This window comes from Panulirus ornatus, chromosome 3 (assembly GCF_036320965.1).
Source record: "Panulirus ornatus isolate Po-2019 chromosome 3, ASM3632096v1, whole genome shotgun sequence".
NCBI classification, from domain to species: Eukaryota; Metazoa; Arthropoda; class Malacostraca; order Decapoda; family Palinuridae; genus Panulirus; species Panulirus ornatus.
Window position 1 is genome coordinate 72,061,564 of NC_092226.1, and position 26,548 is coordinate 72,088,111.

Here is a 26,548-nt window from a genome sequence, read left to right on the forward strand (position 1 = left end):
TCAGCTTCTGGAATTTTTCTCAAGAGACTGTCACTAGAACATTTTTATCTACAGATAGCAACTGATAGAGAGGATCTTTGGCAGAAGTGGGAGAAGTAAACGGGAGGGGAACACTGAAGAAATGGAAGGATTAAGTGAAAGAGAATTTGAGATGCCAGGGCTTGAATGTTCAGGAGGTTGAGAGGGGTGCATGGGATAAAGCAAACTGGAGAAAAGTGAGGAGGGAGGCACATGCTGGTTGTGGGTGAAACCATGGCATATGAAGCAACGTGGAAAAACTACAGGATGTTTTGGTGCTTTATAAGTGATAGCTAGAGAGTGGATGTGAAGCAGCTTTATTTTTCATCTGTTCTTAAGTTTGTATTTACTAAATTAGGAAATAGTGAACAAGTATTAAAGAAAAACCTCTATGTGTATGTACATAGTTATTTATCTGTTTATGCTGATCCCAGGACCAGTTTCTTTAAACAAGTCATAGCATTACCCAGGAATTGTTTTTAAAGGCTGCTGCAGAGTAAGGCTATGGTACTCCCAGTAGCAGGGGAAGGTTCCTAAAGTATTTTAGGTCCATGTTTTTGGTCCATAGGGTCTTGAGGCAAGGCATTAATGAGGAAGTGTTGCAAGCTTGACTTTCATCTGGTTCCAGCAGTTCTCAAATGGGTTAAGGTCTGGGGAGTTTCCAGGCCATTCCACCAGTTAAATATTTTTCTCTAATAGGCATTTCATCACATTTCTTATGGCTAGGCACTACCCTGCATAATGTGATCACTTCAATGAATGTCATAAAAAGAAAGTAGATGGTCCTTTAGCACCTTAATGTATTGATCTCCTTTCATTGTTGTGTTTTTGCTTAAAAAGTACAACCTTCCCCTTTGCCCATTGCACCACTAAAACAACCTCTGTTCATCACATCATCTGGGTATTTCACCGTTTCACCATCCTTACTGTGAAATGAGAGTCATACCAGCTGGCATGCTTTGGCCTCCTCACCCTCCCCTTCCTCAACTGCATATATTTTAAGGAACTTTCAATGGAAAGTCACATTAATCCATAGTTGGTCATTCCAGTCCTTGTATTTCTTTGCAAAAAATGCTAGTTGTTTGCTTTTCATTTCTTTGTAAGCAGGGGTTTGGCAGCTGGCTTGCGGGAAGGAATGTGAAGGTCCATTTCTAAGCCGTGTTGAATGTTCCTTTGAGAGACGTTTCCTAGAAGTTTTAGTTGGTTGTTCTTAAATCAGGTGTCTGAAATATGGGGTTGCTTCAATGTTCCTCATCTTAGGATGTAATGTGTTGATGCAGAAGTCTTCCTTGGGTAACCAGGGATAGGTTTTGGCGGTGGGATGATGTCAGGGAGGCCAAGAGTGCTGGCATGCAACTGCTTGGTCGTATATTCTGAGTGCCCGGTGCACCTAGAAATTTCCCATGTACCCACATTTTGATGCTTCCATGTGAGAATTCAGGCTTTTTTCCTCTGTAGAAAGGTAAGAGCCAAAAATCTTGAAGCACAGGTGGAAGAAATACCATGCCCAGAAGAAAAATTCCCTAAATGAGGTTGCATTTCCTAAAGATATTTGGGTTGTTCGGGCTAACACCTTAAGAAGCACTAATTTGAGCTGCTACATTAAGATGATTTCACACTGAGATGTGTTGCTGGGGCTTGCACCATTAGAAACATTAGTCTTAGCAACCAGATTTCAGCCTGAGAATTTCCTGCTTTTACCCACAATGAAACTTAGGTGTGTATTGTCTTCAAAAATATATGGGGGAGAGAAAGATAGAGAGAGCATTTTTTTTTTCAGACACAAATTTACTTAACACTTCTAAACCATGAAGGCAAATTAGATTTTTTCCTCTTTGCACCTGCTGCTGCTAGAGTAGTGAAAAATTTTTGAGATATTTTTTGTTCTTCCTTGTTCAATATGCTGTGGAACTTGAGTCCACATGGTATTGTAAGTTTTCAGGTTCTCCTCCTCTTTAAGTAAGGTATAGGGTAACTTTTTTTCCATTCCCCTTTTTCTTCATTTATTATCTTGCTTTATGCCTAGATTTTTTCCACTGTAATACCATAAAGTGGCTTTTGATAAATGTGTTTACTGTAATACTATTTTGTAGAAATGAATTTTTTATATTGCGGTAAGAGTTATTCTGATGTGCATTTTTTCATTGCTGTTTTTTTCTGTTTCAGATACAATCATCAGTAGAGACTGAGCTTCTTGATTTAGGTTTCCAAACCACTAGAAGAGGATCATTGTGAATAGTGCTTGAACATCCTCATATTCAAGGAGCACTTAGAGGAGTTGCCCTTCTCTAGAAGTATCTTGTTGTAAAGTGGTGTAATACTGAGTTAAGGTGGAAATTGTGTATGTATGAAAAAAAATTAGTAGAACTTGGATTTACTGCCTTATGTGGAAATCTATTAAAAGTTAAGTTTGTTGTTTGCATATGGATACCAGTATGAGAGTATTATTAACTGGATGTTAATACTGGAGTTATTCCACAACATCTCTCACTATGGATGGAGATGGTGGAACACCGCGGCGAGTAGTGAGGGTGCCAAGTTCAAGGCAGTCCTCAAAGGAGAAGATCCCACTTTCTGAGAAGGTAAGACCCAAATAGATGTAGTTGACCAATATCCTTTTACCTATTTTTACCTTCTTTTCTGATAGTTTCTCTGTTTACTATTTGTTGTTATTCCTTGGCTGTTAGGTTATTGTTGAATGGCAGACCGCAATTTCCCCTTGGTCAAGTGTTTGTAAGCATCTGGTTGCCCAGTTACAAATTGTTTAACCTCTACCATACACACTAGTGTATCCTTGACATAGTACTTCTTGCATCAAACTAAAAAATTGTCTCGCAGGTAGTATTCAGTTATAGATCAAAGTCTACATCTGAGCTGTCATGATGTGTGCTGCCTCAGTTTTCCCCAGAAGGTGATTGCTCATGAATGAGACCTGTTCACCTATTTTGTCTCGAAATATCTAGATGCTCAGTGATAAACATGTCCCTGAAGCTATGTTGAAGATCTAAACCCTTAGTTCCTTCCACACCAGCCCTTTGCTTCTTGCCTAGTACCCTGCTTATGCTAAGTACAGCTGCAGTAAGGTTTCCTGGACCATCTTTATCCCTTTGATTGCCCTGGCCAGTTGCTTTCTTTGCAACATGTGATGAGCTGTGGCACTGGATAGACATCAGTACTGTGAATAGATGCAAGAGTCCTCCATCTCCAAAGAGTTTGCCAGTGCTGGCAGTGAAAGCCATAAGGAGTTGTATGCCTCCTCTCATCGCACTTCATTTAGAGATGATCACTGTGCCTTTGCTGGAAGATTTTGCCAGCTCTCAAATCAGATCTTTACTTACTGCCCTCTTATAGGACTGGCTCTCTCTATTGAGAGATTGTGAACTATTGAATAGACATGTGTTAAAATTGCTCTTACTTCTAAGCTCAGCAGTAACTACAGTAATCATCATACAAAATACTCATGTTACCAAAGTAAACTGCCATAACCATTATTTCCCCACTTCCAGAGCATTAGTCTTTCTAAAAAGAGATGATTGTGTTTTGTTCATCCAAGTGTAGGGATACGTGATAGCCTTACTATTTGGGCTACTGTACTAAGCAGGTCTCAGTCAGTTGAGACAAAACACTTCTTGTTGATAATCTATATCAGATACTTTTTTCCCTGAAGCTTATTCATATTTCAGTCATCGTTCTCGAAATTTAGCACAAAGATGTCTTTTTACGTGGCCCACTCCATGCATTTATCAAATTTGTGATTAGATTTTTCTTGGATATTCTTTATGGGTTAGTTTATCTAACAGGAATTCTATTTCATGGCCAAATTTCTGCATTTTCTTGAAACACTGCATACATGTGTCTTATCACATAGTTCAGGTATTGCTGATGGCAGATTTCTGATGATTGTTTAAGGCCTTTTTTTTTTTTAGCAGTGAAAGATTCCAAAATATATTTTACTTTTTGCTTCAGGTCCATTATATTTCATTTGATATTGACGGAACTCGCTTTGAAACTGTAATATTCTCAAATTGATCTTGTCAAGCCTCGGCACAAAGATACTTAAGGTTCAGATGGAGGGAAAATTACTACACTTACGTGTAGATATGGTTGATATGTTATCCTTTGTGCACTTTTTTGTCTAATTTTCCATATGCTCATTTCTTAGTGTATGAATCACTGTTTTGAGATTTCATCTCCCTTTAAATGTGAGTGCATCAAGATTTTTTAATGTCACTGTGCTTATTTGATATTTTTGTGGATAGGGCATTGTGTAAGATGAAGGCTAACTGGGATGATTGTGGTTTAGTTCTTAACCTTGGAGAGAGAGACTGAAACACTGCATTTGTGTCCAGATGACACTATGTTTTTAGGTACATTAGAGGAAAAGTTGGTTATATCCTGTCTCATATCTTTGAATGATGGGTAATTGCATGTTAGTTCAAATTCTTTTTGTATATTGAAACAGATGAGGTGTTTGCTGTTTGTGTTGAATATCATGGATAGCTATAGCTAACTGTGCACTGAAATTACTTAGAAATAGCTCCTGTAGTATTAATTCTCAATGCATTGTGGTGGAAGTATTTGGTTATGGCTGCTGTCACATGTAACACGTTGTTGGTATCTCAAACAATCCCTTAAAGCTTCTGTACTCACACATCAGGTGTACTCTCACTGAAGGCACTTGAATTTGATGATTGGATGAAAGAAACATTCATTAGAAAACTCAGTCTTAAGGGGTTTCAAGTTGACCTTGGTATTTTCCTGTATAGGAATGTATAGGAAGTGGTTTAGTCTGCTTCAAAACATCAGTGCTTGAATCATGCAGTATTTAGTACATGAACCATGCTGGTAATATGTTTACCTAATAATAAGCTTCAGGTTAGGTGATGTAGTAGAACACATCATTTTGAGGAAAGAAAAAGGTATCATAATGGGTCATTTCTTGTGTGGCCAATCTCTACAGATAATAGGGGAAACAGTAGCCTGACATATGCCTTATGTCCAATCCTTGGTCATACGAACACATGCAGACAGCTCATGAGAGCAGTGGCCCAAGTAATACTCGTAGAACAGGGTGAGGAGTGTATCATCATAGTGGACAGATATGGATGGTTAGAGAGAGATGATACTTGGAGAATTAATTAGACGGAAGGCATTTGATTTCACTTGTACTAATAGCCAAGTGGACAAAGAACAACGCCAGCTATTTAAGGAGTACTCAGTCCGAGAATGAAGGAAACCCTTGCAGATATGAAATGACTGCTAATTAGAAAAATAATTACAGAATCCATACAACATCCCCAGCTTTTGGGGAGTAGGGTTTGTAGCATTGACAATGTTATGTTTCAAGGATATGGTTATGCCTAATTTGTTTATGGTATGTGATGGTTGAAGTGGGGTGATTTAAAACTGAAGAGGGAAACAAGTGACACATAAAAAAAGAGATATAGGTAGAAATTATGTTTTAGCATTGTTGAATTTAACCAAGTTGCTGCTTGCCCAATCTGAGATGTTGCCCAAGTCTGTTTTAGAGTGGAATTATGTTCAGTGCAAGAGAGAGAATGTATTGTAGAATGAGAAGTGGATGTAAAGTCAGTTAAGAGTTGAAATGTGTAAAGCAGAATCAGCTGTGTAAGAATGAATAGGATTAGAGGTTGAAGAGATCATTTATAAACAGAAGGAAGATGGTAGGCAAAATGACAGAACCCGGAGAGACATAAGTGTTGATAGGATCAGAATGGGGAATTGCTTTATCATAGACTACTACAGTGTATCACCCAGAGAGAAAGCTGTGCATTAGGAAACAGAGAGAAGCAGGAAATCCATAGGAATAAAGTTTAGATAGCAAAGACATGTACTACACCTTGTCACATGCTATCGAGATGTCAAGGTCTTTGGCAAATTTTTTTTTATCAGAATTCCCAAGAAAGAGGACCAGAGGAGAGTCACATAGGAAAGAGTTGTGTTGGTGATAAGAAAGGAGATGATTGGATTCAAATAATCTTGCTTTCCTCTCATGAGGGTGTGCTTCATTTTATGAAGAACAGGTTTGTATTGATACTGAGCAAAAATGAGAGCAGAGTTGGTGTCAAGGGAAGAGAAGAGTTTCATTGCCCAGTATGCTCTGTGTCTGATGCAACAGGCATGAGCTGAGGATGTTTGTAAGGGATCCAAGCTGCTGTTTGGATTTGACTGACCAGGGATGTAAATGGGAATTTAGTTGAAATAAGCACTTTAGATAGATTTGTGATTAAATACAGTAATGGCACTACATGCAAAGAAATAAACACATACTTCTTCGAGTGATAAGAATTCTTTGTAATGTTTAATTAACCCTCTTTATAAGGGATTTTATTACTGCTTTATTTCCAGAAATATAGATGCCATTTTATATTTGAAAGACATGTTGGTATGTAGAGTACTTTTAGAATTCTGAATGTTACTGAATTGTATCTTCATAAGTGGAAGTATGATTATTTTGATCGCCAGATCATGAGGGTCACTGCAACTGACTCTGGTTGCACTATTCTTGTAATGAAAGATAACAAGAGATAAGGGACAGATGCATTAAGGAACTAATTCGTAAATATGTTTTACACATGCAGAGGTGAGCTAGTATTTCTGTTGAACCAGTTTTGTTTGTAAAATGTAAAGCATATGTTGAAATCTTGATAGGTTATCTGATAAGTTACATGGACATTAGATATTAGTCTTACTTGTCTGTTGTGTGAATATCATCCTTGGGTCCAGGTAGGGAAAGACACATTTAGCTTGATACTACAGAAGTTGAGTTATGCTGCTACTCAGTTGTGGTCACGCAGGTGAACAGAGTAGAGGGGTGTGTTATTGTCGTGACATTGTTTTAATTGATTTGCCATAACTGTGTAAAGACTTGATCACCGAACATTCTACTAGGATTATCTTAGTGTTTCATTATGTTCCAGCTTCTTACTGTATTGATAATATTTTGAAATACATATTGACATGAAAAAGAACTTGATTAGCCATAGAGAACAAATTGTGAAAAGCATATTTGCTGTACAGAACAAATTTGTTGACATTTGTGAGACAGGATATATATGCACTTGATGCAGGGGTAGCTATAGTGAACAAAAGACAGTCTAGGCTGTGGCAGGTCTTTACCTATGGGGGTGATGGAAATTTATGAATAACAGCTCATTGCTTCAACTTCCACAATGAGCCGGAAACTTGTTGTAAAGAGAGAGCTAAACAAGTTGCATGAATTAGAACGGAATTTAAAGGAAAGTCCTCCAAAAAGTGATAAGGAACGTAATATGCGAAGCAGAGCTGGCTCTCCATCACCCTTAGCAAGAGCTTCTTTCTCTCCTCTGAAGACCTCCTCCAATACATCAGAAGATGCACGTGTACAAGGGACATCTCCCAACTCTACCCATGTGCTAATGAAGGATCGTAACTCCTCTAGAGAGCCATCAGCCATCATTTCACTTCCCACCAAGACTGTTAAGGATAATGCTGTTTCTGCTTCTCAGACAGTCTCATCTTCTGTTCATGCATCATGGACTACTACCAAAATAAGAGACAGTCCGTCCTCTGGTGCATCACATAATACTACACAAATTAGGGATAGATTTTCCAAGTCTCCATCACATCTTGAAAGAGTTTTGAATTCTGAGACAGACTTACCTCATAATAAATATCCTTCTTCCACATCAAGGAGCCTCTCCTGTTTGACAAATACTCATTCATCTGTGAAGAATCCCTCTTCCATTCACAAGAATGCACAGTTAGAACCTGAATCAAAGTCATCATCATCTTGTCAGCTGGAAGAGAAGGTACGTGTAGCGTGAACTACATGTGACATTGTGCCATTAGGAAAAACTGTTAGATTGTAAGATATTATACTTTATGATATTTCCTCTGGTTTAAAGAAATTTGTTGAGTACCAGGGTCAGGAGAAAAAGACAGCAAGTTACCCCAGTGTTGACCTACACGTATGTCATACTGTATAGTCTCAACGGATATACAAGAATGAGTATTATAGCTAACTGATAGTTGAAGGGAAGATATTTGGTAAGGTGATGATTTAGAAAGGGAAAAATTGTTTGGTGATAAGAGATAGATCTGATGGATTATGCTGAAGTTGATGGAGGAATTGATAGAAAAATTGAAATTATGGAAATTTTTGCATAATGTAACTAAAATGACAAGTTGATTATGAAAGCTCTATCTTGAACAGTCACTTTTGACATGTTGCTGTGGAACACATTACTGTCATGGACAACCTGAATATGTCAAAATTCAAATATCCATTGTCAAACAAAACTGTTTAAGCAAACCATGTGTCTCCTTTGTTTCTCTTGCAGAGTTTTTATAATGCAAAACCAGTGAGGTTCAGGTTGGAGAATGATTATTTTTAACTTTATCTTTATATTCATTCAGTTACAAATCTTATACTTGATGGCCGGTGTAGTTCTCTGGTTTTATTTTTATGACGTTGATTTTTCTGTTGTTAGTCTTTGATGTGCTTTTTGAATTAAGTACTAAAAGTTTATCAGTTTGTATCTATTCAGATAATCCCTGGGGATAGGGGATTAAGAATATTTCCCACGTATTCCCTGCGGGTCGTAGAAGGCGACTAAAAGGGAAGGGAGCAGGGGGCTGGAAATCCTCCCCCCTCTCTTTTTTTTTTTTTTTTTTTTTTGATTTTCCAAAAGAAGGAACAGAGAAGGGGGCCAGGTGAGGATATTCCACAAAGGCCCAGTTCTCTGTTCTTAACGCTACCTCGCTAACGCAGGAAATGGCGAATAGTTTAAAAGAAAAGAAAGATCTATTCAGATGATATTATATATTATTTATTATTTTTTTTATTTTGCTTTGTCGCTGTCTCCCGCATTAGCGAGGTAGCGCAAGGAAACAGACGATAGAATGGCCCGACCCACCCAGATACACATGTATATACATACATGTCCATACACGCAAATATACATACCTATACATCTCAATGTATACATATATATACACACACAGACATATACATATATACACATTACATAATTCATACTATCTGCCTTTATTCATTCCCATCGCCACATCGCCACACATGGAATAACAACCCCCTCCCCCCTCATGTGTGTGAGGTAGCGCTAGGAAAAGACAACAAAGGCCACATTCGTTCACACTCAGTCTCTAGCTGTCATGTAATAATGCACCGAAACCACAGCTCCCTTTCCACATCCAGGCCCCACAGAACTTTCCATGGTTTACCCCAGACGCTTCACATGCCCTGGTTCAATCCATTGACAGCACGTCGACCCCGGTACACCACATCGTTCCAATTCACTCTATTCCTTGCACACCTTTCACCCTCCTGCATGTTTAGGCCCCGATCACTCAAAATCTTTTTCATTCCATCTTTCCACCTCCAATTTGGTCTCCCACTTCTCCTCGTTCCCTCCACCTCTGACACATACATCCTCTTGGTCAGTCTTTCCTCACTCATTCTCTCCATGTGACCAAACCATTTCAAAACACCCTCTTCTGCTCTCTCAACCACACTCTTTTTATTACCACACATCTCTCTTACCCTATTATTACTTACTCGATCAAACCACCTCACACCACATATTGTCCTCAAACATCTCATTTCCAGCACATCCACCCTCCTGCTCATGACTCTATCCATAGCCCATGCCTCGCAACCATACAACATTGTTGGAACCACTATTCCTTCAAACATACCCATTTTTGCTTTGACAATATAACTTATTGTATGATTCATCAAATATCTCAAGAATGTTGAAGGTAAAACAGTAGATATATATGAAAACATACATATGGAAAAGAAAAAAGCAAAATGATGAATATTAGCAGGAATGTGGAATTATTTGAAATACTGTAATTTAGGTGTTTGTAGAAATATTAGAGGAAATGTCAGGTTCATGGGGAAAGGTTTGTATGAAGCAGCGAAGTTTGTGTTTGAATTGATAGGGAATGAATTCATTGGTATCAGGTCAAAATTAGAGTTATTGCAGGATGCAAGAAGTGCCATAGTTTCTCAGTTTATGTTTGGATTATGCATTCACACGATGAGAAGAGTGATGGCAATGGATAATGGTCTCATGTCCGATATCAATAGTTCATTTATTTGGTCATGTTCTCTCTTTAGTTCCACAAAGTGGTCTGGATCTGTATTTCTTCAAATTTTTGTGATGTTTTTGATTTTGTCGTCTGTAAGAGTGGACTTTATCTGTTGTTAAATATGAACGTCGTCAGACACATTCAGAAACTTAGAAGTCATAGTAATGCATCCCTCTTCTCTCCTCTTACTGAAAATCTTTGGTTGGTTCTCCCAATAGCTTTTTTTTTATATATATATTATAGGCACAGCTTTTGTTGCCCTTCTCAGGTCTGTCTTTACCAAACATGTGTGTCCTCAAGTGGGTAAGAACTTACAATATGCACCATAATCTAATTCAGGTAGATACTGATGTGTGTTTTTGTTGAACATTTTCCTGTTTTCATTGTGAATATAACTATATCTTAGCAAACGTATTGCTTATTAAGGGTCTTACTCAAATCTCAGCTAGTGTCAGTAAGGTGTTCACCACTGTAAATACACTTTCAGAGCTAGGATTTAGCTCTTTGTGTATTTCTTCTCAAGACTTAGATAGAACTTAGCTCCTTGTGTATTTTTCTCATGCCTCAGCAGTCATTTTGTCTGAATCTTTCAGATTTCAATGATTGATATGTGAAACAACTTTACGTTATTATATGCCTTTTCCACTTTTCTTTAAGTTTCTCTGGTCTTCCCTCCATTATTTACTGTACTCATTTGTGGCTTTTTCATACCTTTCATGTCTTTTCCTGGCTGGTGTCTTGTCTAAATGTTCTTTATAGCATGTCTTATTTTTTGGGCCTTTTAACATCTTTTAACTGGAGTTCACAACTTAGAGATATTTTTGCCATGTCCATCCCTTTGGAAGAGTTCCTAGAGGGAACAGACATCAGAGATATAGATAGATAGATAGAACATCTCTTGAACTATGTTTCTTACCTTAGAGACCTTCGCTCTTTATATCCCACCATTGGCATCCATCATCTGACTCCAACTCCATAGAGTTCACAGAACCTTGTGTAACTTCGTTCCGTACTCTGACAGTGGAATTTTGGGGCTCACTTTATGTTATTGAAGAGGTTGGTCAGCTCTTTGAAGTTTTATCCCTTGTATCTTCTTTGGGGTTTTCATTCCTCACTGTTACCTTTGGTACTGGTACTTGTTATTCCTGATGATATAATGTGGTTGTTCCAGATGATATGATGTGGCGATCATACTCTGCCTGAGCATTTCCTTAAATGGGTTACTATAGCTAATGCTTTCGTTTGTCTAGGGTGCTGTGTGTGCATATAATAACCTGTATTCACCCGTGTGTGTTCATTGATGTGGTACAGGGAATTTTTCTGAACATACTGCGGTATAAAAGTTTCTTTTTTGGTCATCCCTCGTGCAGTTGGTGTATGTTTGTGTGTAGGTGATTTTGATAGTGTTTTTATGCATGTGACCTTATATTTGTGTTTTTGTTTGCTTTACAGGGAGTTAAGTAGTTGTGGAGACCTTTGCCGTCCACAGTCTTCTGGGAGTTCCCAAAGGGAATGGGCGTCAGAGATATAAGAGCGATAGACTTATTTCTGATGATTTCGTGTGTATGTGATTAACTGTGTTATTACTTGTTTGTACGTTACGGGAGGGAGTCATTAACTTGTGGGGTCCTCATCTTTATCTTTTGAAATGTTACTGTAATCATACATTTTAAACCGTATAGTTTGCATACATAATTTCGTCATTCAGTGTACTCCACTCACATACCATCCTTACTGTACAAGAACCCCTTTACATTTTGTTCTAATTAGTTTTACAAGAATCTCTACATTTTGTTCTACCTAGTTTCGTGTTTAATTTCCTGTTATAATTTCAGGTTGTTCTAACGTTGAATCTTTCAAAGGACTCTTTACAATCGGTAACATCAGACTGGTTTGAAAAAATTTAAAGCATGATTATGTAACTCCATACTCGTCTTTTTTCCTTGGTGGACAAATTTAAGGTCTCGCCTTTCGCAGTAACTCGGATTGCTTCATTTTGGTACCATCTCTGTTGCCCCCTTCAAACCTTCTGTTTAGTTTTCTGTGCCCCTTCAAGTGCGGTGACCAGGCTACAGAAGCATTCTAGCTTTGCCTTAATGTAGGATATTAACAACTTGGTCAATATTTCGTTCTCTGTAAACTTAAATGTTGCTCTGATATTTGCCAGTAGACAGCTTTTCTCAAGTGCACCTAGTTGGACTCTGGCGATAGGTTGGGGATGTCTGCTCCAAAGTCTTTCACAGATTTCTATGATTGCCATTTGTGCAACGAGGAGAGTTTTACGCTCGTATTGCCTCAAGTGAGCCCGTTTATATATCCGTGTGTGTGTGTGTGTGTGTGTGTGTAAGGCGTCCTTCTAAATATGAAAATTGCCTTTTGGTATATTTATAATGTTCAAGAAGATATTTATGATGTGCTGTTGACAGAAGCTGAAATATGCACCTTTAACTCTTCCTCGTCACTTTAGAAATAATCTCTTAGTTCCTTCAGAGGTTTAGGGTAATGGATCGAGGATAGTGCCAAAATTGAGATGGTTAATGGAGAGAAGGATGAAGTGAATGTGACGTTCAGAGGTAAAAGTCCCTCCCCTTAGAAATTAAAGATCTTAAACGAACATGCACACTCACGAATGAGGAGTGTTATCCGGTATTTTATTATTAGCTTTCTCATTCCTATGTAATTTTTTGATGCATCACTCCAGCTGGAACATAAGGCTGATGGGATGTGGGGTGCGAGGGGGTTTGATCGTCAGGTGTATCCCTCAAGTTCATGGTAATGAGTCATCACAATGCAAAGTTGACAATACACTTGAGACTCGGTCCCAACACATTATGTTTGGGATATCTTTCTTGACAATTTTATTAGCCTACTCAGTAACTTATTTTGAGAAAGTCGTTTTGGAGGGGAGTTATGACATGGTTTGCGAATCATGTTTGTAAATGAAGGGAGTTTATGTTCTTTGAAGATGTGTTATTCTCTCGAAGGCGGTCAAATGTAAAGTAAGCCTGGCTCGAGATAAAACAAAACCTGGCAACTGCACTTCCATGAGAGGCCACACTTCTCGTCCTTGTCATCTGTTCATTCATTCTCTCTGCTGCTTGGGGATGTACTTTAGAAATCCGTATCATCGCCAGTTGGAAACAGGGGATCATCAGATTTTTATGATTATCTTTGATATTAAGTTGTAAGAAGTGAAGAATAGTCCTGATAGACTGAAGAAGTGGTACTCGTTGTTCCTCTGGCATACTTCGTGGGGGCGGGCCTGGGATGGGGTACCATTTATATTTTCTTGATACTGAGAAGTATAGGTTCGTAGCGTATTGCATTACTACTTTAGTGTTGTGTAAGGCATGTCAACTCTGTTTTTCGGAAAAAAGATGTATAATTTACCTTTATTATTTCCAGAGTGATTTTATTAAGAAAAGGTGTGGATATTTTTCGGCGCTGCAACATCTAACAGAGGGCACAGGGAGTCTGGGTGGGGGGGAGCGCGTGGGGGTAAGAGGACCTCTTGGCTGTCAGTCTACCTTTGACCCTGTTCTTGGAAACTTTAGCTGCACCTCCTGGTCGGTGGTGCTAAATTTGTGTCATGTGGTGAGGCACACCAGAGTTGAAGACGGATGAAGGAAGCGTCGGGGTATTAGTGTACCGAGGTTGATTGATTGAAGCTGAGACCACTTGTTACGAAGTGGCGGTCGTACTTACTGTTGGTGACATTTGAAGAAAACACAACACATCATCGAGTTTGGACTTTGGTGATTTTATTTAATGCGTCCGCCAGTCGGAATAGTTGTGGCTACCCCATTTGGAACGAGTGCTCTGTGTCAGTTCGTCCATGGCTGAGGATGGCCATATGAGTACGCCTCTACGCCCACGGATGCACGCCCACAGCATGCCCAGGAATGTATACTCGTAGGACCGGTCTAGCGTGGCCTGCATATTAAACTAGGAAGCCTGAGACTGAAGCATCTGATACCTAGCGCAGAAGAGCTGACGGGGGAAGCCTGAGCTCGTATGCCTAACATAACTAGGCAGCCCCACGCGCCGCCCTATGTGTTCATGAACATGCTGACAGTCGGATGATTATCGCTGAGCTGTGTGTACATGTATTCTTGATGACTTGAGTGTCTCCTCTGACATAAGAGTAGCCGTTTGCGTCAAAATGTTCCGCTGAGTATAAGATATTGCCAAGTGTTAGTACTAAAGGTGAAGTTTCAAACTGACAGTCCGCTTTCGAGGCACAAGTATAGAAAGCGTAGGCAGCCATGGAGGAAAATAACAATGACAGTAAAAACGTGAAATCAGGAGAGGAACCACAAAACGAGGAAGAACTAAAGCAGCGGAAGAGCAAGGAGAGAGATAAGGACAAGAGAGAAAGAGAGGAGAAGAACCGCACGCCCACCTACCAGGTACGCCCCCACGCCTGTTATTGTTAAGTACTTTACCACCTCACTCCGTCAGGATAGAGACTGTCACTCCAGTTGTTGTACCTCTCGTAATAACGCCATGATCTGCCATTTCCAAAAGGAAGTATCGATTCTCAATATAAGATTCAGCGTATAGGAGCGTTGCCATCGTCTTTCGAGATTTACGATGGTTTGTTATCTTGCAAAATAAAGTTAAACCTGTGTATGTATATTGGGTATGTCGCGTTATGTAAGAGGCAGGACTGATAAGCCACATACTGGGGTTATGTGGATCTTGCTGTTTTCCATGTAAATATTAAGTAATGATTGCCAGAGTATGAAAGGTCTTGCCTGACGGGTAGGGAGAGGGATGCGGGTAGGTTTGAAAGTTCCCTTTGGGACAATGTTGCTACGGTAAAGTTCCTGTGTAGTAGATTAGACGTGGTTTTTGACTACAGCCGTTGGCATTATCATGCACCGTGAGTGTATGGTAATAATTGTATAATCGTGGTGGATCCGTTCAAACTATTGTAGAGGGGCATCTGTATACGAAATTTGCAAAAGTACTTTTTTTTTTCATCAATCCCTCTCATCGTAATAGGGAGTAAGTGGAGAGTTTTTGTTATTTTCACGCAAAGTTGCTCCACGATGAAGGGTTCTGTTTTTATTATGCATTCTTTTTTAGAGACAGTGGTGAATAAACTATAACAGGAATATATATATATATATATATATATATATATATATATATATATATATATATATATATATATATATATATATATGTGTGTGTGTGTGTGTGTGTGTGTGTGTGTTTCCTTATAAGATGTAATCGTTCTTAGATACCCTTACCACGTAGTTTGTTAGAGATGCACATACTTTCTTGTAGGGTTTAAATCATGACATCTGCTGAGGGATATTTGGGGATTGTTATGATATTGAGGATGGATGTCAGTTGCAAGTGTTGTGTCCTGGTGTTGTGGTTGTGGTAGGCGTCCTTGCATCTGGTAGGCAACACCTCCCGGAGGAATGTGAGACACGCCAGGTGGGCGTGTATAGCAGGCGGGCCTGAGATAACACTTGTTCCCTACGTCCTGTACTTGTTACACCCTCGTCAACCGTGCCTCTCGCCCCGCCCTCCCCTTAGCATCACTCCACCCACGCCTCCCTTGAGCTACTATGCCCACGCCCACCCACGCGTCCGTGGAGCGGCCATGCCCACGCCTAAGCAAAAGTCCGTGGAGGGTCCATACCCTAGCCCAACCACAAGTCCGTGGAGGGTCCATGCCCACGCCCAACCACACGTTCGGGGAAGGACCATGCTCACGCCCAACCTCACGTTCGTGGAAGGACCATGCCCACGCCCAACCACACGTTCGTGGAGGGACCATGCCCACGCCCAACCACACGTTCGTGGAGGGACCGTGCCCACGCCCAACCATACGTCCGTGGAAGGACCAAGCCCACGCCTAACCATAAGTACGTGTAGGGGCCGTAAACCAACACGTTTCATCCCTCACGTCCATCCAGAACATTTGCCCGTGATGTCCGTCATGTTTTTACGACCCTTTATCACCCTGTCGCGAGTTGTGAACCCATCGAGAAGTCTTCAATACTGGACTGTGGTATCTGGTGATGGTATTGGGTAATGTATCTGGTGATGGTGGTGGTGTTAAGCTCTGTATCTGGTGATGGTGGTGGGTGTTAAGCTCTGTATCTGGTGATGGTGCTGAGGTGTTGATGGTATCAGGCTGTCTATCAGGTGGAGGTTGTGGTTTTAGGAGGTATTATGCGATGGTCATGGTGTTATGAGGCTGTGGATCAGTTGATGAGCTAAGTTGGTGGTGGTATTAAGCTGAGTATCAAGTGCTGATGGTGGTATCAGGAAGTATGTCAGATGATGATACAAGGTTGTGTATCAGGTGGTGGGCTAAGGTGGTGATGAAATCAGGATGCGTATCGTCGTGGAGGTATTAGGTGCTAGGCTAAGTTGATGATGGTACTAGGCTGTTTATCAGGTGGTAGGCAGTTATATCAGGTATTGGTGAAGATCTTAGGCTGTTAGGTGGTGATAGGTTGTGTTTCAGGTGGTGGTGGTATGAGGATGTGCATCAGGCGGTTGTGGTATAAGGCTGTGTATCAGGTGGTGGTTATGGTATTAGGCTGCGTATCAGTTGGTGATGATGGAACGAGGCTGTATCAGTTGACGTTGGTATTAGACTGTGTGCCAGGATGTACTGGTTGTTTTTAGGCTGTGTATCAGGCGTCGGTGGTTGTATTAGGTTGTGTATCAGGTGGAGATGATGGTATGAGGCTATTTTTATCAGGTGGTGTTATAGGCCGTGCATCAGGTGGTAGGCTAAGGTGGTGGTGGTGGTGGGTGTTGCCACCTGTGTGTGCCGAAGCCTCGAGCCGCACAGGGGACTGTGTGTGGTTGGGTGGGATGGAGGGTGCTCATGTAGGGGGGAACCGGTTTATGGGTGAGGTCGCCATTGAGGCCAACCTGTCCCAGGCTAAGAATTGATTACACTTTTGTGTCGGTCTGGTGACACGTTGAGGCACCTACGGCAGTTTGCTTTAGTGTATATGTGTTAGAGAGAGAGAGAGAGAGAATTGTATATTTTTTTTCGGGTATTGACGTCATCCTTTTGGAGACATCATGAGTGTGCCTGGCGTTGGTTGGCGATGGCTGAGTCTAAACACGTGATGTCAAGACGCCTCAGGACCCGCCGGGAGGAACCTGATACTGTGGGGCGTGAGCTGGGGCGTGCTACCTGGGACGCCGTCGACGACGAGCCCCAGCAGTGTACACACACACACACACACACACACGAGAGTGTCCTGTTTACCTCCTTCATGTTCTACCCCCTACATATACTGGCTGGGTTAGAGGCGGAGGTTCTTACCTCCGTGTACCCCATCCTGGCACGAACAGGGGAGGACGGTGCCCCTCATGGATACCTGCTTCTAGTACCTATAATAGTAAAGAAACTTGTGTCAGTGGGTTATATGTAATGCGTTGTATGTCACGGGTGCGGTGTGGAGTTTGTTACAGTCGATTGCGTTCCAGTTCGAGTTTGTCACGGGAAGTTGTGTTACAATTCGAGTTTGTCACAGGAAGTAGTGTTACAGTTCGAGTTTGTCACAGAGGGTTTATGTTGCGTAACGCAATGTACCGAGTGATAGCTCTCGTCAGGCTGTAGGAGGAGTGTGTCGACCTTATGCAACGGCTGGCGTACAGATCGCCACGCTGAAAGTGGAGGATTCCTCCGTTCGAGACTTCCTCCTCCAAGCTTTCCCGTTGTGGGCTGGTGCATCATGGCTGTGGGTGACGTTGCTCGTTGTCATTGTGCGGTCTGGGCTGGTGTGCTGGTACGCCGCTTCGCAAGACATTTCCCGGCTTCCCTGTGATGGCTGGGGAAATCTTCCCAAATGGCTATAGAGATGTCTGCCCCGGGGTAGATTGAATTGGAAATGGAGATGGTGTTGATGATCGATAGATAGTATAACTTCCATAGTTCCAAGTAGATGGATAGATTGGAATATAGATGATAGATAGGTTGAATAGACATGGGTCCCGGACTTGCTTGTCCTCCTCTTGCCACATTTCTTCTCTTCATTGTTGGTTATTTTCACATTTCCTCGCCAGGCTGTGTCGTCCCAGCCGGGAATTATCCTGTTAACTGCTACGCTGAAACAGAAAGGTCAACGTTTGTGGGTGACGTCACGGGACGAGGGTGATTCATTGTCGTTTACTGGGTTAGCAGTCGAGAGAAGGTCATTGACCCGGTGCTTACATTATCATTATTATTATTATTATTATTATTATTATTATTATTATTATTATTATTATTGACCTGACGTGACACTTGAGGGTTAGGTCAGAGGTCATATGATGATCCCTAAAGGTCACACGGTCATGCATAAGGGTAGAACCCACGTGCTTAAGGGTCGCAGCGTAGTGATAAAGGGGTTAAAGACCTTTGAGTAGCGTACATATCGCACACAAACACATATTGTAAGTACAAGCTGTGTGGCCTGGTTTATATCGTTTAGTTCTTTCGTATGTTTGATCGTAACGCTTTCCTGTAAGTGGGTGGTATTAGAATGCCGTAGATGATGACCAGTGTTACGAGTAGCGTAGTCGGCGGTGCTTTAGCCAGTCCCTTGGGGTGAAGGGCCTCGCGATGGCGGTTATCTTGTACGGGACGAGTTACGCAGCTAAGTCTGGTATTGATAACAATGATGAAGTGGATTATGATAACATTGGTCTTTGGTGGGACGATTTGTTCCCAGATGGTTTTGGTGCGGTTTACGGAGCGAGCGAGGGAGGGAACGGTGCCCTAGGGCTGATGTCAGTAGCATGTGTGTGTGTGTGTGTGTGTGTGCGTGTAGCAGAGGTGTGGTGACTGCAGGCGAGCCGGGGACTGTGTGGCGGCGTCACCAGTTTCAGCAGGCTCCTGGGGGGAACACTAGCTGCGGCTGTCAGGTGGCTCCGGAACAGTGGCTGCGGCTGTCACCAGTGTCAGGCTGGTTCTTGGGGGGGGGGGGGAACATTTGGTCGCGCGTCAGGAGCCTGTGCTGAACATTGGCTTGGTGGTTGTGGTGGGTGAGGAGTGTCGTTTGGTGGGTGTGCACGTGTGACATAGGCTGGTCCAGGTGGGGTGACCTACTCCCCCCCTTCCTCCTATGCCAGTCTCGCCAGGCCCCCGGCACCGCCTTCTCCTCCTCCTCCTCCTCCTCCTCCTCCTCCTCCTCCTGCCGCTGCTGCCTCTCCTGTCACGCCCGCCTCGCTCCCTCCCTCCCTCCCCGGCAGAACTGTCATGGCGGAAACTTGGCTGGGTAATTTGACTTTCCCGGTGTCTGGCCGGAAGCTTGGTGGCCACTCACCTCGCAGGAAACCTCAGCTTGAAGCTCGTGGTTTCCTCCAGGAAGTCAAGTACCCGACTGCCTGGGTTTCCCTGGCTGCACTGTGTGCTCTTACAGACTTACAATTATTTGCAGTAAATGAGACTGGAATGGCGATGGTTTTTTTTATAGACTTAAATTCGACAATATACTTACTTTGTTTTATGGATGTTGATGGTACACCGCGTACGTGTCGATGACAGTGATTCTCATTGTCTTATAGTTATTGATGATGGGTACAAAGTACATCAGCCCTTGATGTAGCAAACGTCGTATCTTGTAGTTCAACTCCACCAGTCGTCAAACTCTAACATAGTGTGGAAGTCTTGCCATTGCCTTATTGTTTTCTCTCATTAGTTTGGCAGCCTTCGTAGGCTTGGGTCACAACGTTGACTCGCTCATTTCCAAGACGGGAGATCTTCAGAGAAGCAGTACCAGTCAGAGATGTGCGAGTGCCATTGTGATTAATGTTGGAACATTTTTCATTCTTATTGACTCACGGGACTGTCGTTCTGCTTCGAATTGGTAGTTTGCGGTGGGGACTCTTGGTTTAAGGAAGACGTAGAGGGGGTGACTTGAAGGTGGGGGTGTGGTAGCATGGTGGAAGACGGCAGTAGGCTGGGAGGTTGGTTTAGATCTAGGTTGGCTGAGTGGTGTAGTGTTGGTGTGGGTGTGGGCGGCGTGGAGGTGGAGGTGAGTATGCACTTGCCGTCTCCCACGCTCCCAGCTGGTCTTACCCAACACCATCACTTGCTACAGGCTTAGACATGGGTCCTCTTAATGCCGTCTGTGACTGGGTTACTCTGCCTGTCTCATGAGGACGCTGGTTGTACTGCTCTCTTGTATATATCTTACCTTTAACGTTCTTGTATTTTGTTTGCTTATTAGGTTCTTAATAGTTAACGTGATTGTATTTTCCCTCACTCGTTGCGTCATTTTTCCATATCATTTTGTGTATCTTCCAAGAGAATTACGCTTTATCCTTGGGTCTGGATGGGTCCAGACGATACGAATCTTTTACCCTCAAGTTGTGCCACGATCACTGTATTATGTCATGTGTATTGCGTTGTTTACTGATATCTTAAGTAACGATTTTATTGGATGTGGTTCAGTGATGTGGTTGTTGTAGGTGGGGTCTGTCTGTGCTCCACAGGCCCACAGTGAGTGGAGGCGACCAGAGTAATTTTCTCGTTCGTATTGTGTTGGGTAAGTGTATGTTTATCGTCTCCCCCACTGGTCGTAACGTGGTCGTATGCTGCGACCACCAGGTGCACAGCCTCGGTCCCTCTTGGACGACCCGTCGCAGCTGCTGGGCGCCCCGGGTGTGGCCCGCGCTGCGTGGGGTGTCTGATGATGGAGGGAGGGTTGGTTGGGACCCGACTCCTCCACCTGGCCCCATCATTATAGACAGCTGATGGATAGCCAGGCTGGGGAACCTATTGTGCCCCCCCCCCCCCCCCCACACACACACACACACACATACACACTCACTCACACACTCACAATATTGGAATTGGTCATTCTGCCAGGGGAAAACTTGGCTCTTATATTTTTTAAGTGCCCCTAGTTGTGGATCTGCTGAAGCGGGCCATTACTGGTAGAACCAGTGCCCGATTTGTGGAACCACTGAAGCGGGCCTTGGCTGGTGGAACCGGACACTGGCCCACCAGTTAATGGAACTGCTTATCCACTGTTGGAAGTTAATGAATTGGTTTATATGTGGAACGTGTAGGGTTCTACTTGTATGTCCTATTGTCTCGCCAGAGGATGTCAGTCTTCTTGCCAGTCCATATCTCCACGTGTCCACATCCCCACTGGAACGAAAGAGCCACTTAGAATTCTGCTAGTGGGACCAGTCAAATGTACCACAGCACTGCAAAGTAGTGAAGTACCTAGAGAGTTGAACTATAGGAGTACCACAGTTGTGGAGCGTGCCAGGTGTTCTACGTGGACGACAGTGACGCGTTCCCCATAGTGGAACGAAACTGTCCATTGTCCCGACCATTAGAACTAGATATCCACCCCAGGAATTGATGATGATTTGACGTCAGTGAACCCGATCGTCATGAAGATGTACAAGGCCCAGTTCAATGTTCCGTTGCGAGATGGTAGAGAGGTGAATGCAGATTTTCTACTGCCGTTTGATCCGTCCTTGTGTTACGTCGAGGGTTCTTGAGCATGTAGGATAGGGTGGAACCTCCCTTGCGTTAGGGTAGGACGTAACACTGAGCGTTAAGCAGTGGTGACCAGTTGGGTGCTGGATGGCTGCCCCGTGTGACTAATGAACCATGTAGGAGAGGCAAGATTTGATCACCATTGTTACGCTACTACTACTTATTTATTGAGGAGTGTAAATCAGATTGCTGATATATATATATATATATATATATATATATATATATATATATATATATATATATTTTTTTTTTATACTATTCGCCATTTCCCGCGATAGCGAGGTAGCGTTAAGAACAGAGGACTGGGCCTTTGAGGGAATATCCTCACCTGGCCCCCTTCTCTGTTCCTTCTTTTGGAAAATTAAAAAAAAACGAGAGGGGAGGATTTCCAGCCCCCCGCTCCCTTCCCTTTTAGTCGCCTTCTACGACACGCAGGGAATACGTGGGAAGTATTCTTTCTCCCCTATCCCCAGGGGAGGTCCGGAGCTAATGTGGAAGAATCAAGGCCATAGACCCGCAGAAATATATATATATATATATATATATATATATATATATATATATATATATATATATATATATATATATATATATAGTATATATGTGTGTGTGTGTGTGTGTGTGTAGGTGTTACTGGGCTCAGCATGGTCAAGGGTACACCTTGAGTGAAAAGTAAGTATAGCAAGGCTACATCATGTGGAGTATAGTCTCGTCAAAGGCCTTCTCATTCTAAAGGAGTCTTCATTTACCTGCAGTTGGAAATAGCTCAGCCTTTGGCAGCAGGACCTTTAGAAAGGTCTTGGGTAACTCCAGGACTTTTCATAGAAATTAGTCCTTGGATTATATGTAATTACATACATATATGTACACTCAATCACCCACACTCGTACACAAAAGCAAAAGGTCGATAATGCATGTACACATAAACACACGCACTCACGTGCATACTTGCACACATTTGTTTTGATGTTTCACACATGCAAGTAAAGACCTAAAGTGGATATGAATTATTTATGCAAATAATAATCGCTTGTTTGGGAGACTGGCGTTGTGTCTTCCTGCATTACAGAGTGACTTGTGTTGTTATGTGGCTGTTCTTACCGTGAGGTGTGGCGGAGGCTTGTGGTGGGCGCCTTCACCACAGTGTATGGAGAGTACGTGGTCTGAGCCAGCGGTTCGGGAGGGAAAGATGTGCGGTTGATTCTGGTGAGAATGGATCTGTGTGCTTTATTGTTGTGAGAGTGGCTCTCTACTTTGTTCTTGTGAGAGTGGCTCTCTACTTGATTCATATGAGAATGGCTGTGCACTTTACTGTTGTGAGAATGGCCTTGTACTTCATTCATGTGAGAATGGCCGTGTACTTCATTCTTGAGAGTGGCTCTTGTACTTCATTCATGTGAGAATGGCCGTATACTTCATTCTTGTGAGAGTGGCTCTTGTACTTCATTCAGTTGAGAGCGGCGCTTGCCTTTTTTTTTTTTTTCATTTCAAATCGTGACTGTGATAAGGAGAGCTTGAAGACCAGTGCGGGTGAGTGGACTATCGTGTTGCCTTATTTCTATTTAAGGCTGATCGGGTCTGAGTCACGCTACCAACCAAGGAAAGCAACAATACCACAACCATCACGGTCCTTGCTCGAGGAACCTTGACCCTTATTCTTGCAGGGAGGTCCGGCTCGATTCCCTTCCCAGCGTCTCGATCATAAAGCCTTATATACCCCCTCCCGTATTGGTCCGGTGGGCGGGAGATGCGCGTTCCAGAAGGTCGTTTATGGGCTTGCTTTACCGTGTTGCGTTGGACGGAGTCGGGCCTTCGGGAGCTGGGACTCACGCGTTCCCCATGCCTCAGCCTAGCGGTGCTTGGGGTACGTGTGGTACCTGTGCTTCTTGTTTGCCTGCTTGTGTCGGGCGGCTGTTTCCTCTGGTTAGACGTGATGCTTTTCCTTCGTGCTTGTCCAGATTTTGCTTTCCCTGTGGTACTCGATTAGTTGTGGACAAACAGAAGAGCACATAAGCGTACACTATCTGGTTTTCGGAGGGGACGAGCTCTCCTCCCTTTGACCGTCGAGAGGAAACGTATATTAAAAAATATTATTAGAGAAGTTTATCTTGACCTCTTGAGCTCGATGGGACGACCCTTGAGCGTGGCGATTGCGTCCCGGGGTATGATAGGCTGAAGGGGTTGAGATATATAAAAGAAATGGTCATCTTATATCAGTGTGATAAGCCGCAGGTTCTGTTGCACGGCCCTTGTCTCGTGGCCGAGACTGGCCATAAGCATTTTTCTTGTTTGGATCAATCCTCCGGCGTTATGCTGGTATGAAGTACCATTCTCGGCACAGTTTGGTGTTCTGCATAAGCTCGTAAAGTTGCATTTATGAGCGTTCTTGGGATGCATTGCTGGATTGTGTAGAACAGTGCGTTTCTGGTTGTTGGGAAGTGGACCACTGTTAGGGGGAGGCCGAGTACTTTCCTGGAGAGGAGAGAATTGGAGGTTCGGTATGTATTTGAAGGGAGAAAATGGAAGGGGTTTCAATGCTTACTGGAAGGAGGTGGAGGGAATGGTTGGAGGCCAGATACTCCCTGTGGAGGTGAAGGGAATGGTGGGAGGCCAGATACGCCGTGTGGAGGGGGAGGGAATGGTGGGAGGCCAAGTATTTACCTGGAAGGGACGGAGACGGAAGGAGGTCGAGTACATGCTTGGTGGACACAGAGTATTTATTTGCCAGTTTTTGCTACGAGGTTTTGCCAAAAGGCAGGGCTACCGCGTAGCGCTCACTGCAGGAAGATTCATCATTATACGAAGAACGAATCGTGTGAATCACGTTTCGTCAAATGTTACATGCGTGATGCAGATGATGCTTGTTTGTGGACTGAATCCTAACAGCTGACATGTGGGTGGGGTAGAAATAAAAGACTCCAACTTGGGTCCAAAGGAGTGAAACTTGAAAGCCATTGAAGTGCGAAACTTGAAAGCCATTGAAGTGCTGGCTCACTGCCCAGCCGTCACTTAAAACCCTCCCGATACCCGTGGTCGGTGGCTGCCTACCAGCCCGAGTGTTTGAAGAGCTTCGAGTGTCTGATCAATATATCTGTTACTGTCCTCGGGACATCGCTTGCTACAAGTGAGTCTTGACCTTTTAATTCCATTCACCGCCTGACACTGAACCGTGCAGGTGTTTCGTGGGGTGACCTGAGACGTCGGAGCGGGGGTTCCTCCTTCCCCTGGGCCACACCTGGGAGTGAGGTTCTTGTGGCAGGTTGATGAAGGGTGTACAAGGGACACTGGTGTGGGGCTAATAGCATAGTGGTGTACCGGTAGGTGTCCACGCCCTCACCCGCGCCCGCTTGAATAGAAATTATTGGGCTAAATCTGGAAAGGGAGCTGGAGGTGATAAATCATGATCTTTTGGAATTTTGGAGGCGAAGGAGGTGTACTTTAGGTATTTGTATTTTGGTACGTTGGACCGTTCCCTTGTACTTAAATAGCATTGTTAGTACAGCTTGGAACCCAGACGTAAATAGCATTGTTAGTACAGTTTTGGGACCCAGGATTGTTGTTATTACAACACTTTTGGGTTGTAATTTCTGTATTTTTCTCCTTTGCCGTGAGATTAACACGATATCGTACAGGGTACGAGAGACGAGGGGAAAATATGGGTTTAGATGATGTGAAACACTAATAAAACATGTTTGAAAATGAATAGAACACAAGGATTCCTCTCCTATTTTTTTTTCAAGTGGGAGACATTTGCATTATATTCATTATGATTATCGAAATTTATAATTCACGGTCATCTACGGCCATAGTAAACAAGTAGGCGTTCATAAGGAAGGTTATTTTAACCATCGTCATTTCAAAGTTCGTGAAATTATTCTACAACCTTTTCCTCTGAAGGTCCAAAAAAAAAAAAAATTAGATTGCAAAAACAGTAGAATCTAAAATGTCATGAACGTTCAGATGCGAAACACTGCAAAAAAAAAAAAAAGATATGAAACGGTCACCTGTTTGTTTATTTTTTTTTATGCAGCTTCACCAGGTGGATGAAGCGGACGATGATAAACGTGTTACATTTCGACTATAGTATTGAAAGTTGTGTAAATGTCGGTCGTAACCTTAGGGAAGATCGGTGAGGTGTTTCATAAGCTCGGTTCTTTTTTATTACTTTCTTTCCATTTTCTCCTGTAAGGTCGTCTTCTGTGCTTTCTTTGAAATTTACCCAAGTTGACTCCAGAGTAAACTCCGATGGATTACATTGTTTTTCCCGGTAAGTGATACGATGATTTTCATCATCATTAGTGAAGAAAAAAAGGATATCGCCTGGGATATAATTTTTGCCTATGTGGGCGTAAGAGAAGGGTGCGGTTAATGTGCTGTCTTACGACGTTAGACGGGAGATGAATGGACTCTGCCAGGTACATAAAGTGGATTGATGACAGCGTGTCTCTTCAGGATGACCAGATCTGCGGATTGTCAGAGTAGTCGGGGTGTGGTGTGTGGGAGGTGGGTAGGTGTGGCGGCAGGAGTCCAAGTGGGGACGAACAGGGGTAAAAGGAGGAGGGGTGGGGGTGCTGAGGAGGAGAGGGGGAGAAATAAGTGTACATAGGAAAGACTGAAAACAGATGAGCAGATGGTCTATGATGAGGGGTATGTGCTAGAGGTCGAGGGATGGTGCCCTAAATTCCTAGTCTGTATGGATTGTAAAGCTAGAGGAGGAGGAGACAGGGAGGAGAGAGAGAGAGAGAGAGAGAGAGAGAGAGAGAGAGAGAGAGAGAGAGAGAGAGAGAGAGAGAGAGAGAGAGAGAGAGAGAGAGGAGGGTATGCACTGCGGTGGTAATGGGGGAGGTGGTGCACCTGTCCTGGCTGGTGTAAGAGAGGGAGGAGGAACCCTGTGGAAGATGATCCTTTGATAACTTCCTCTCT

The 26,548-nt window shown here is 42.9% G+C and overlaps 1 protein-coding gene across 1 annotated transcript in view; it reads left to right on the forward strand.

Annotated features, from left to right (window-relative positions):
- Positions 1-6,829: 6,829 nt before the first annotated feature.
- The window catches only part of Wdr62 (WD repeat domain 62), a 256,762-nt gene continuing 237,043 nt past the window's right edge, over positions 6,830-26,548 (forward strand). The window contains 1 exon segment of the mRNA XM_071689470.1: positions 6,830-7,829. Coding sequence (XP_071545571.1) covers positions 7,212-7,829 — 618 coding nt within the window. The 5' untranslated portion in view covers positions 6,830-7,211.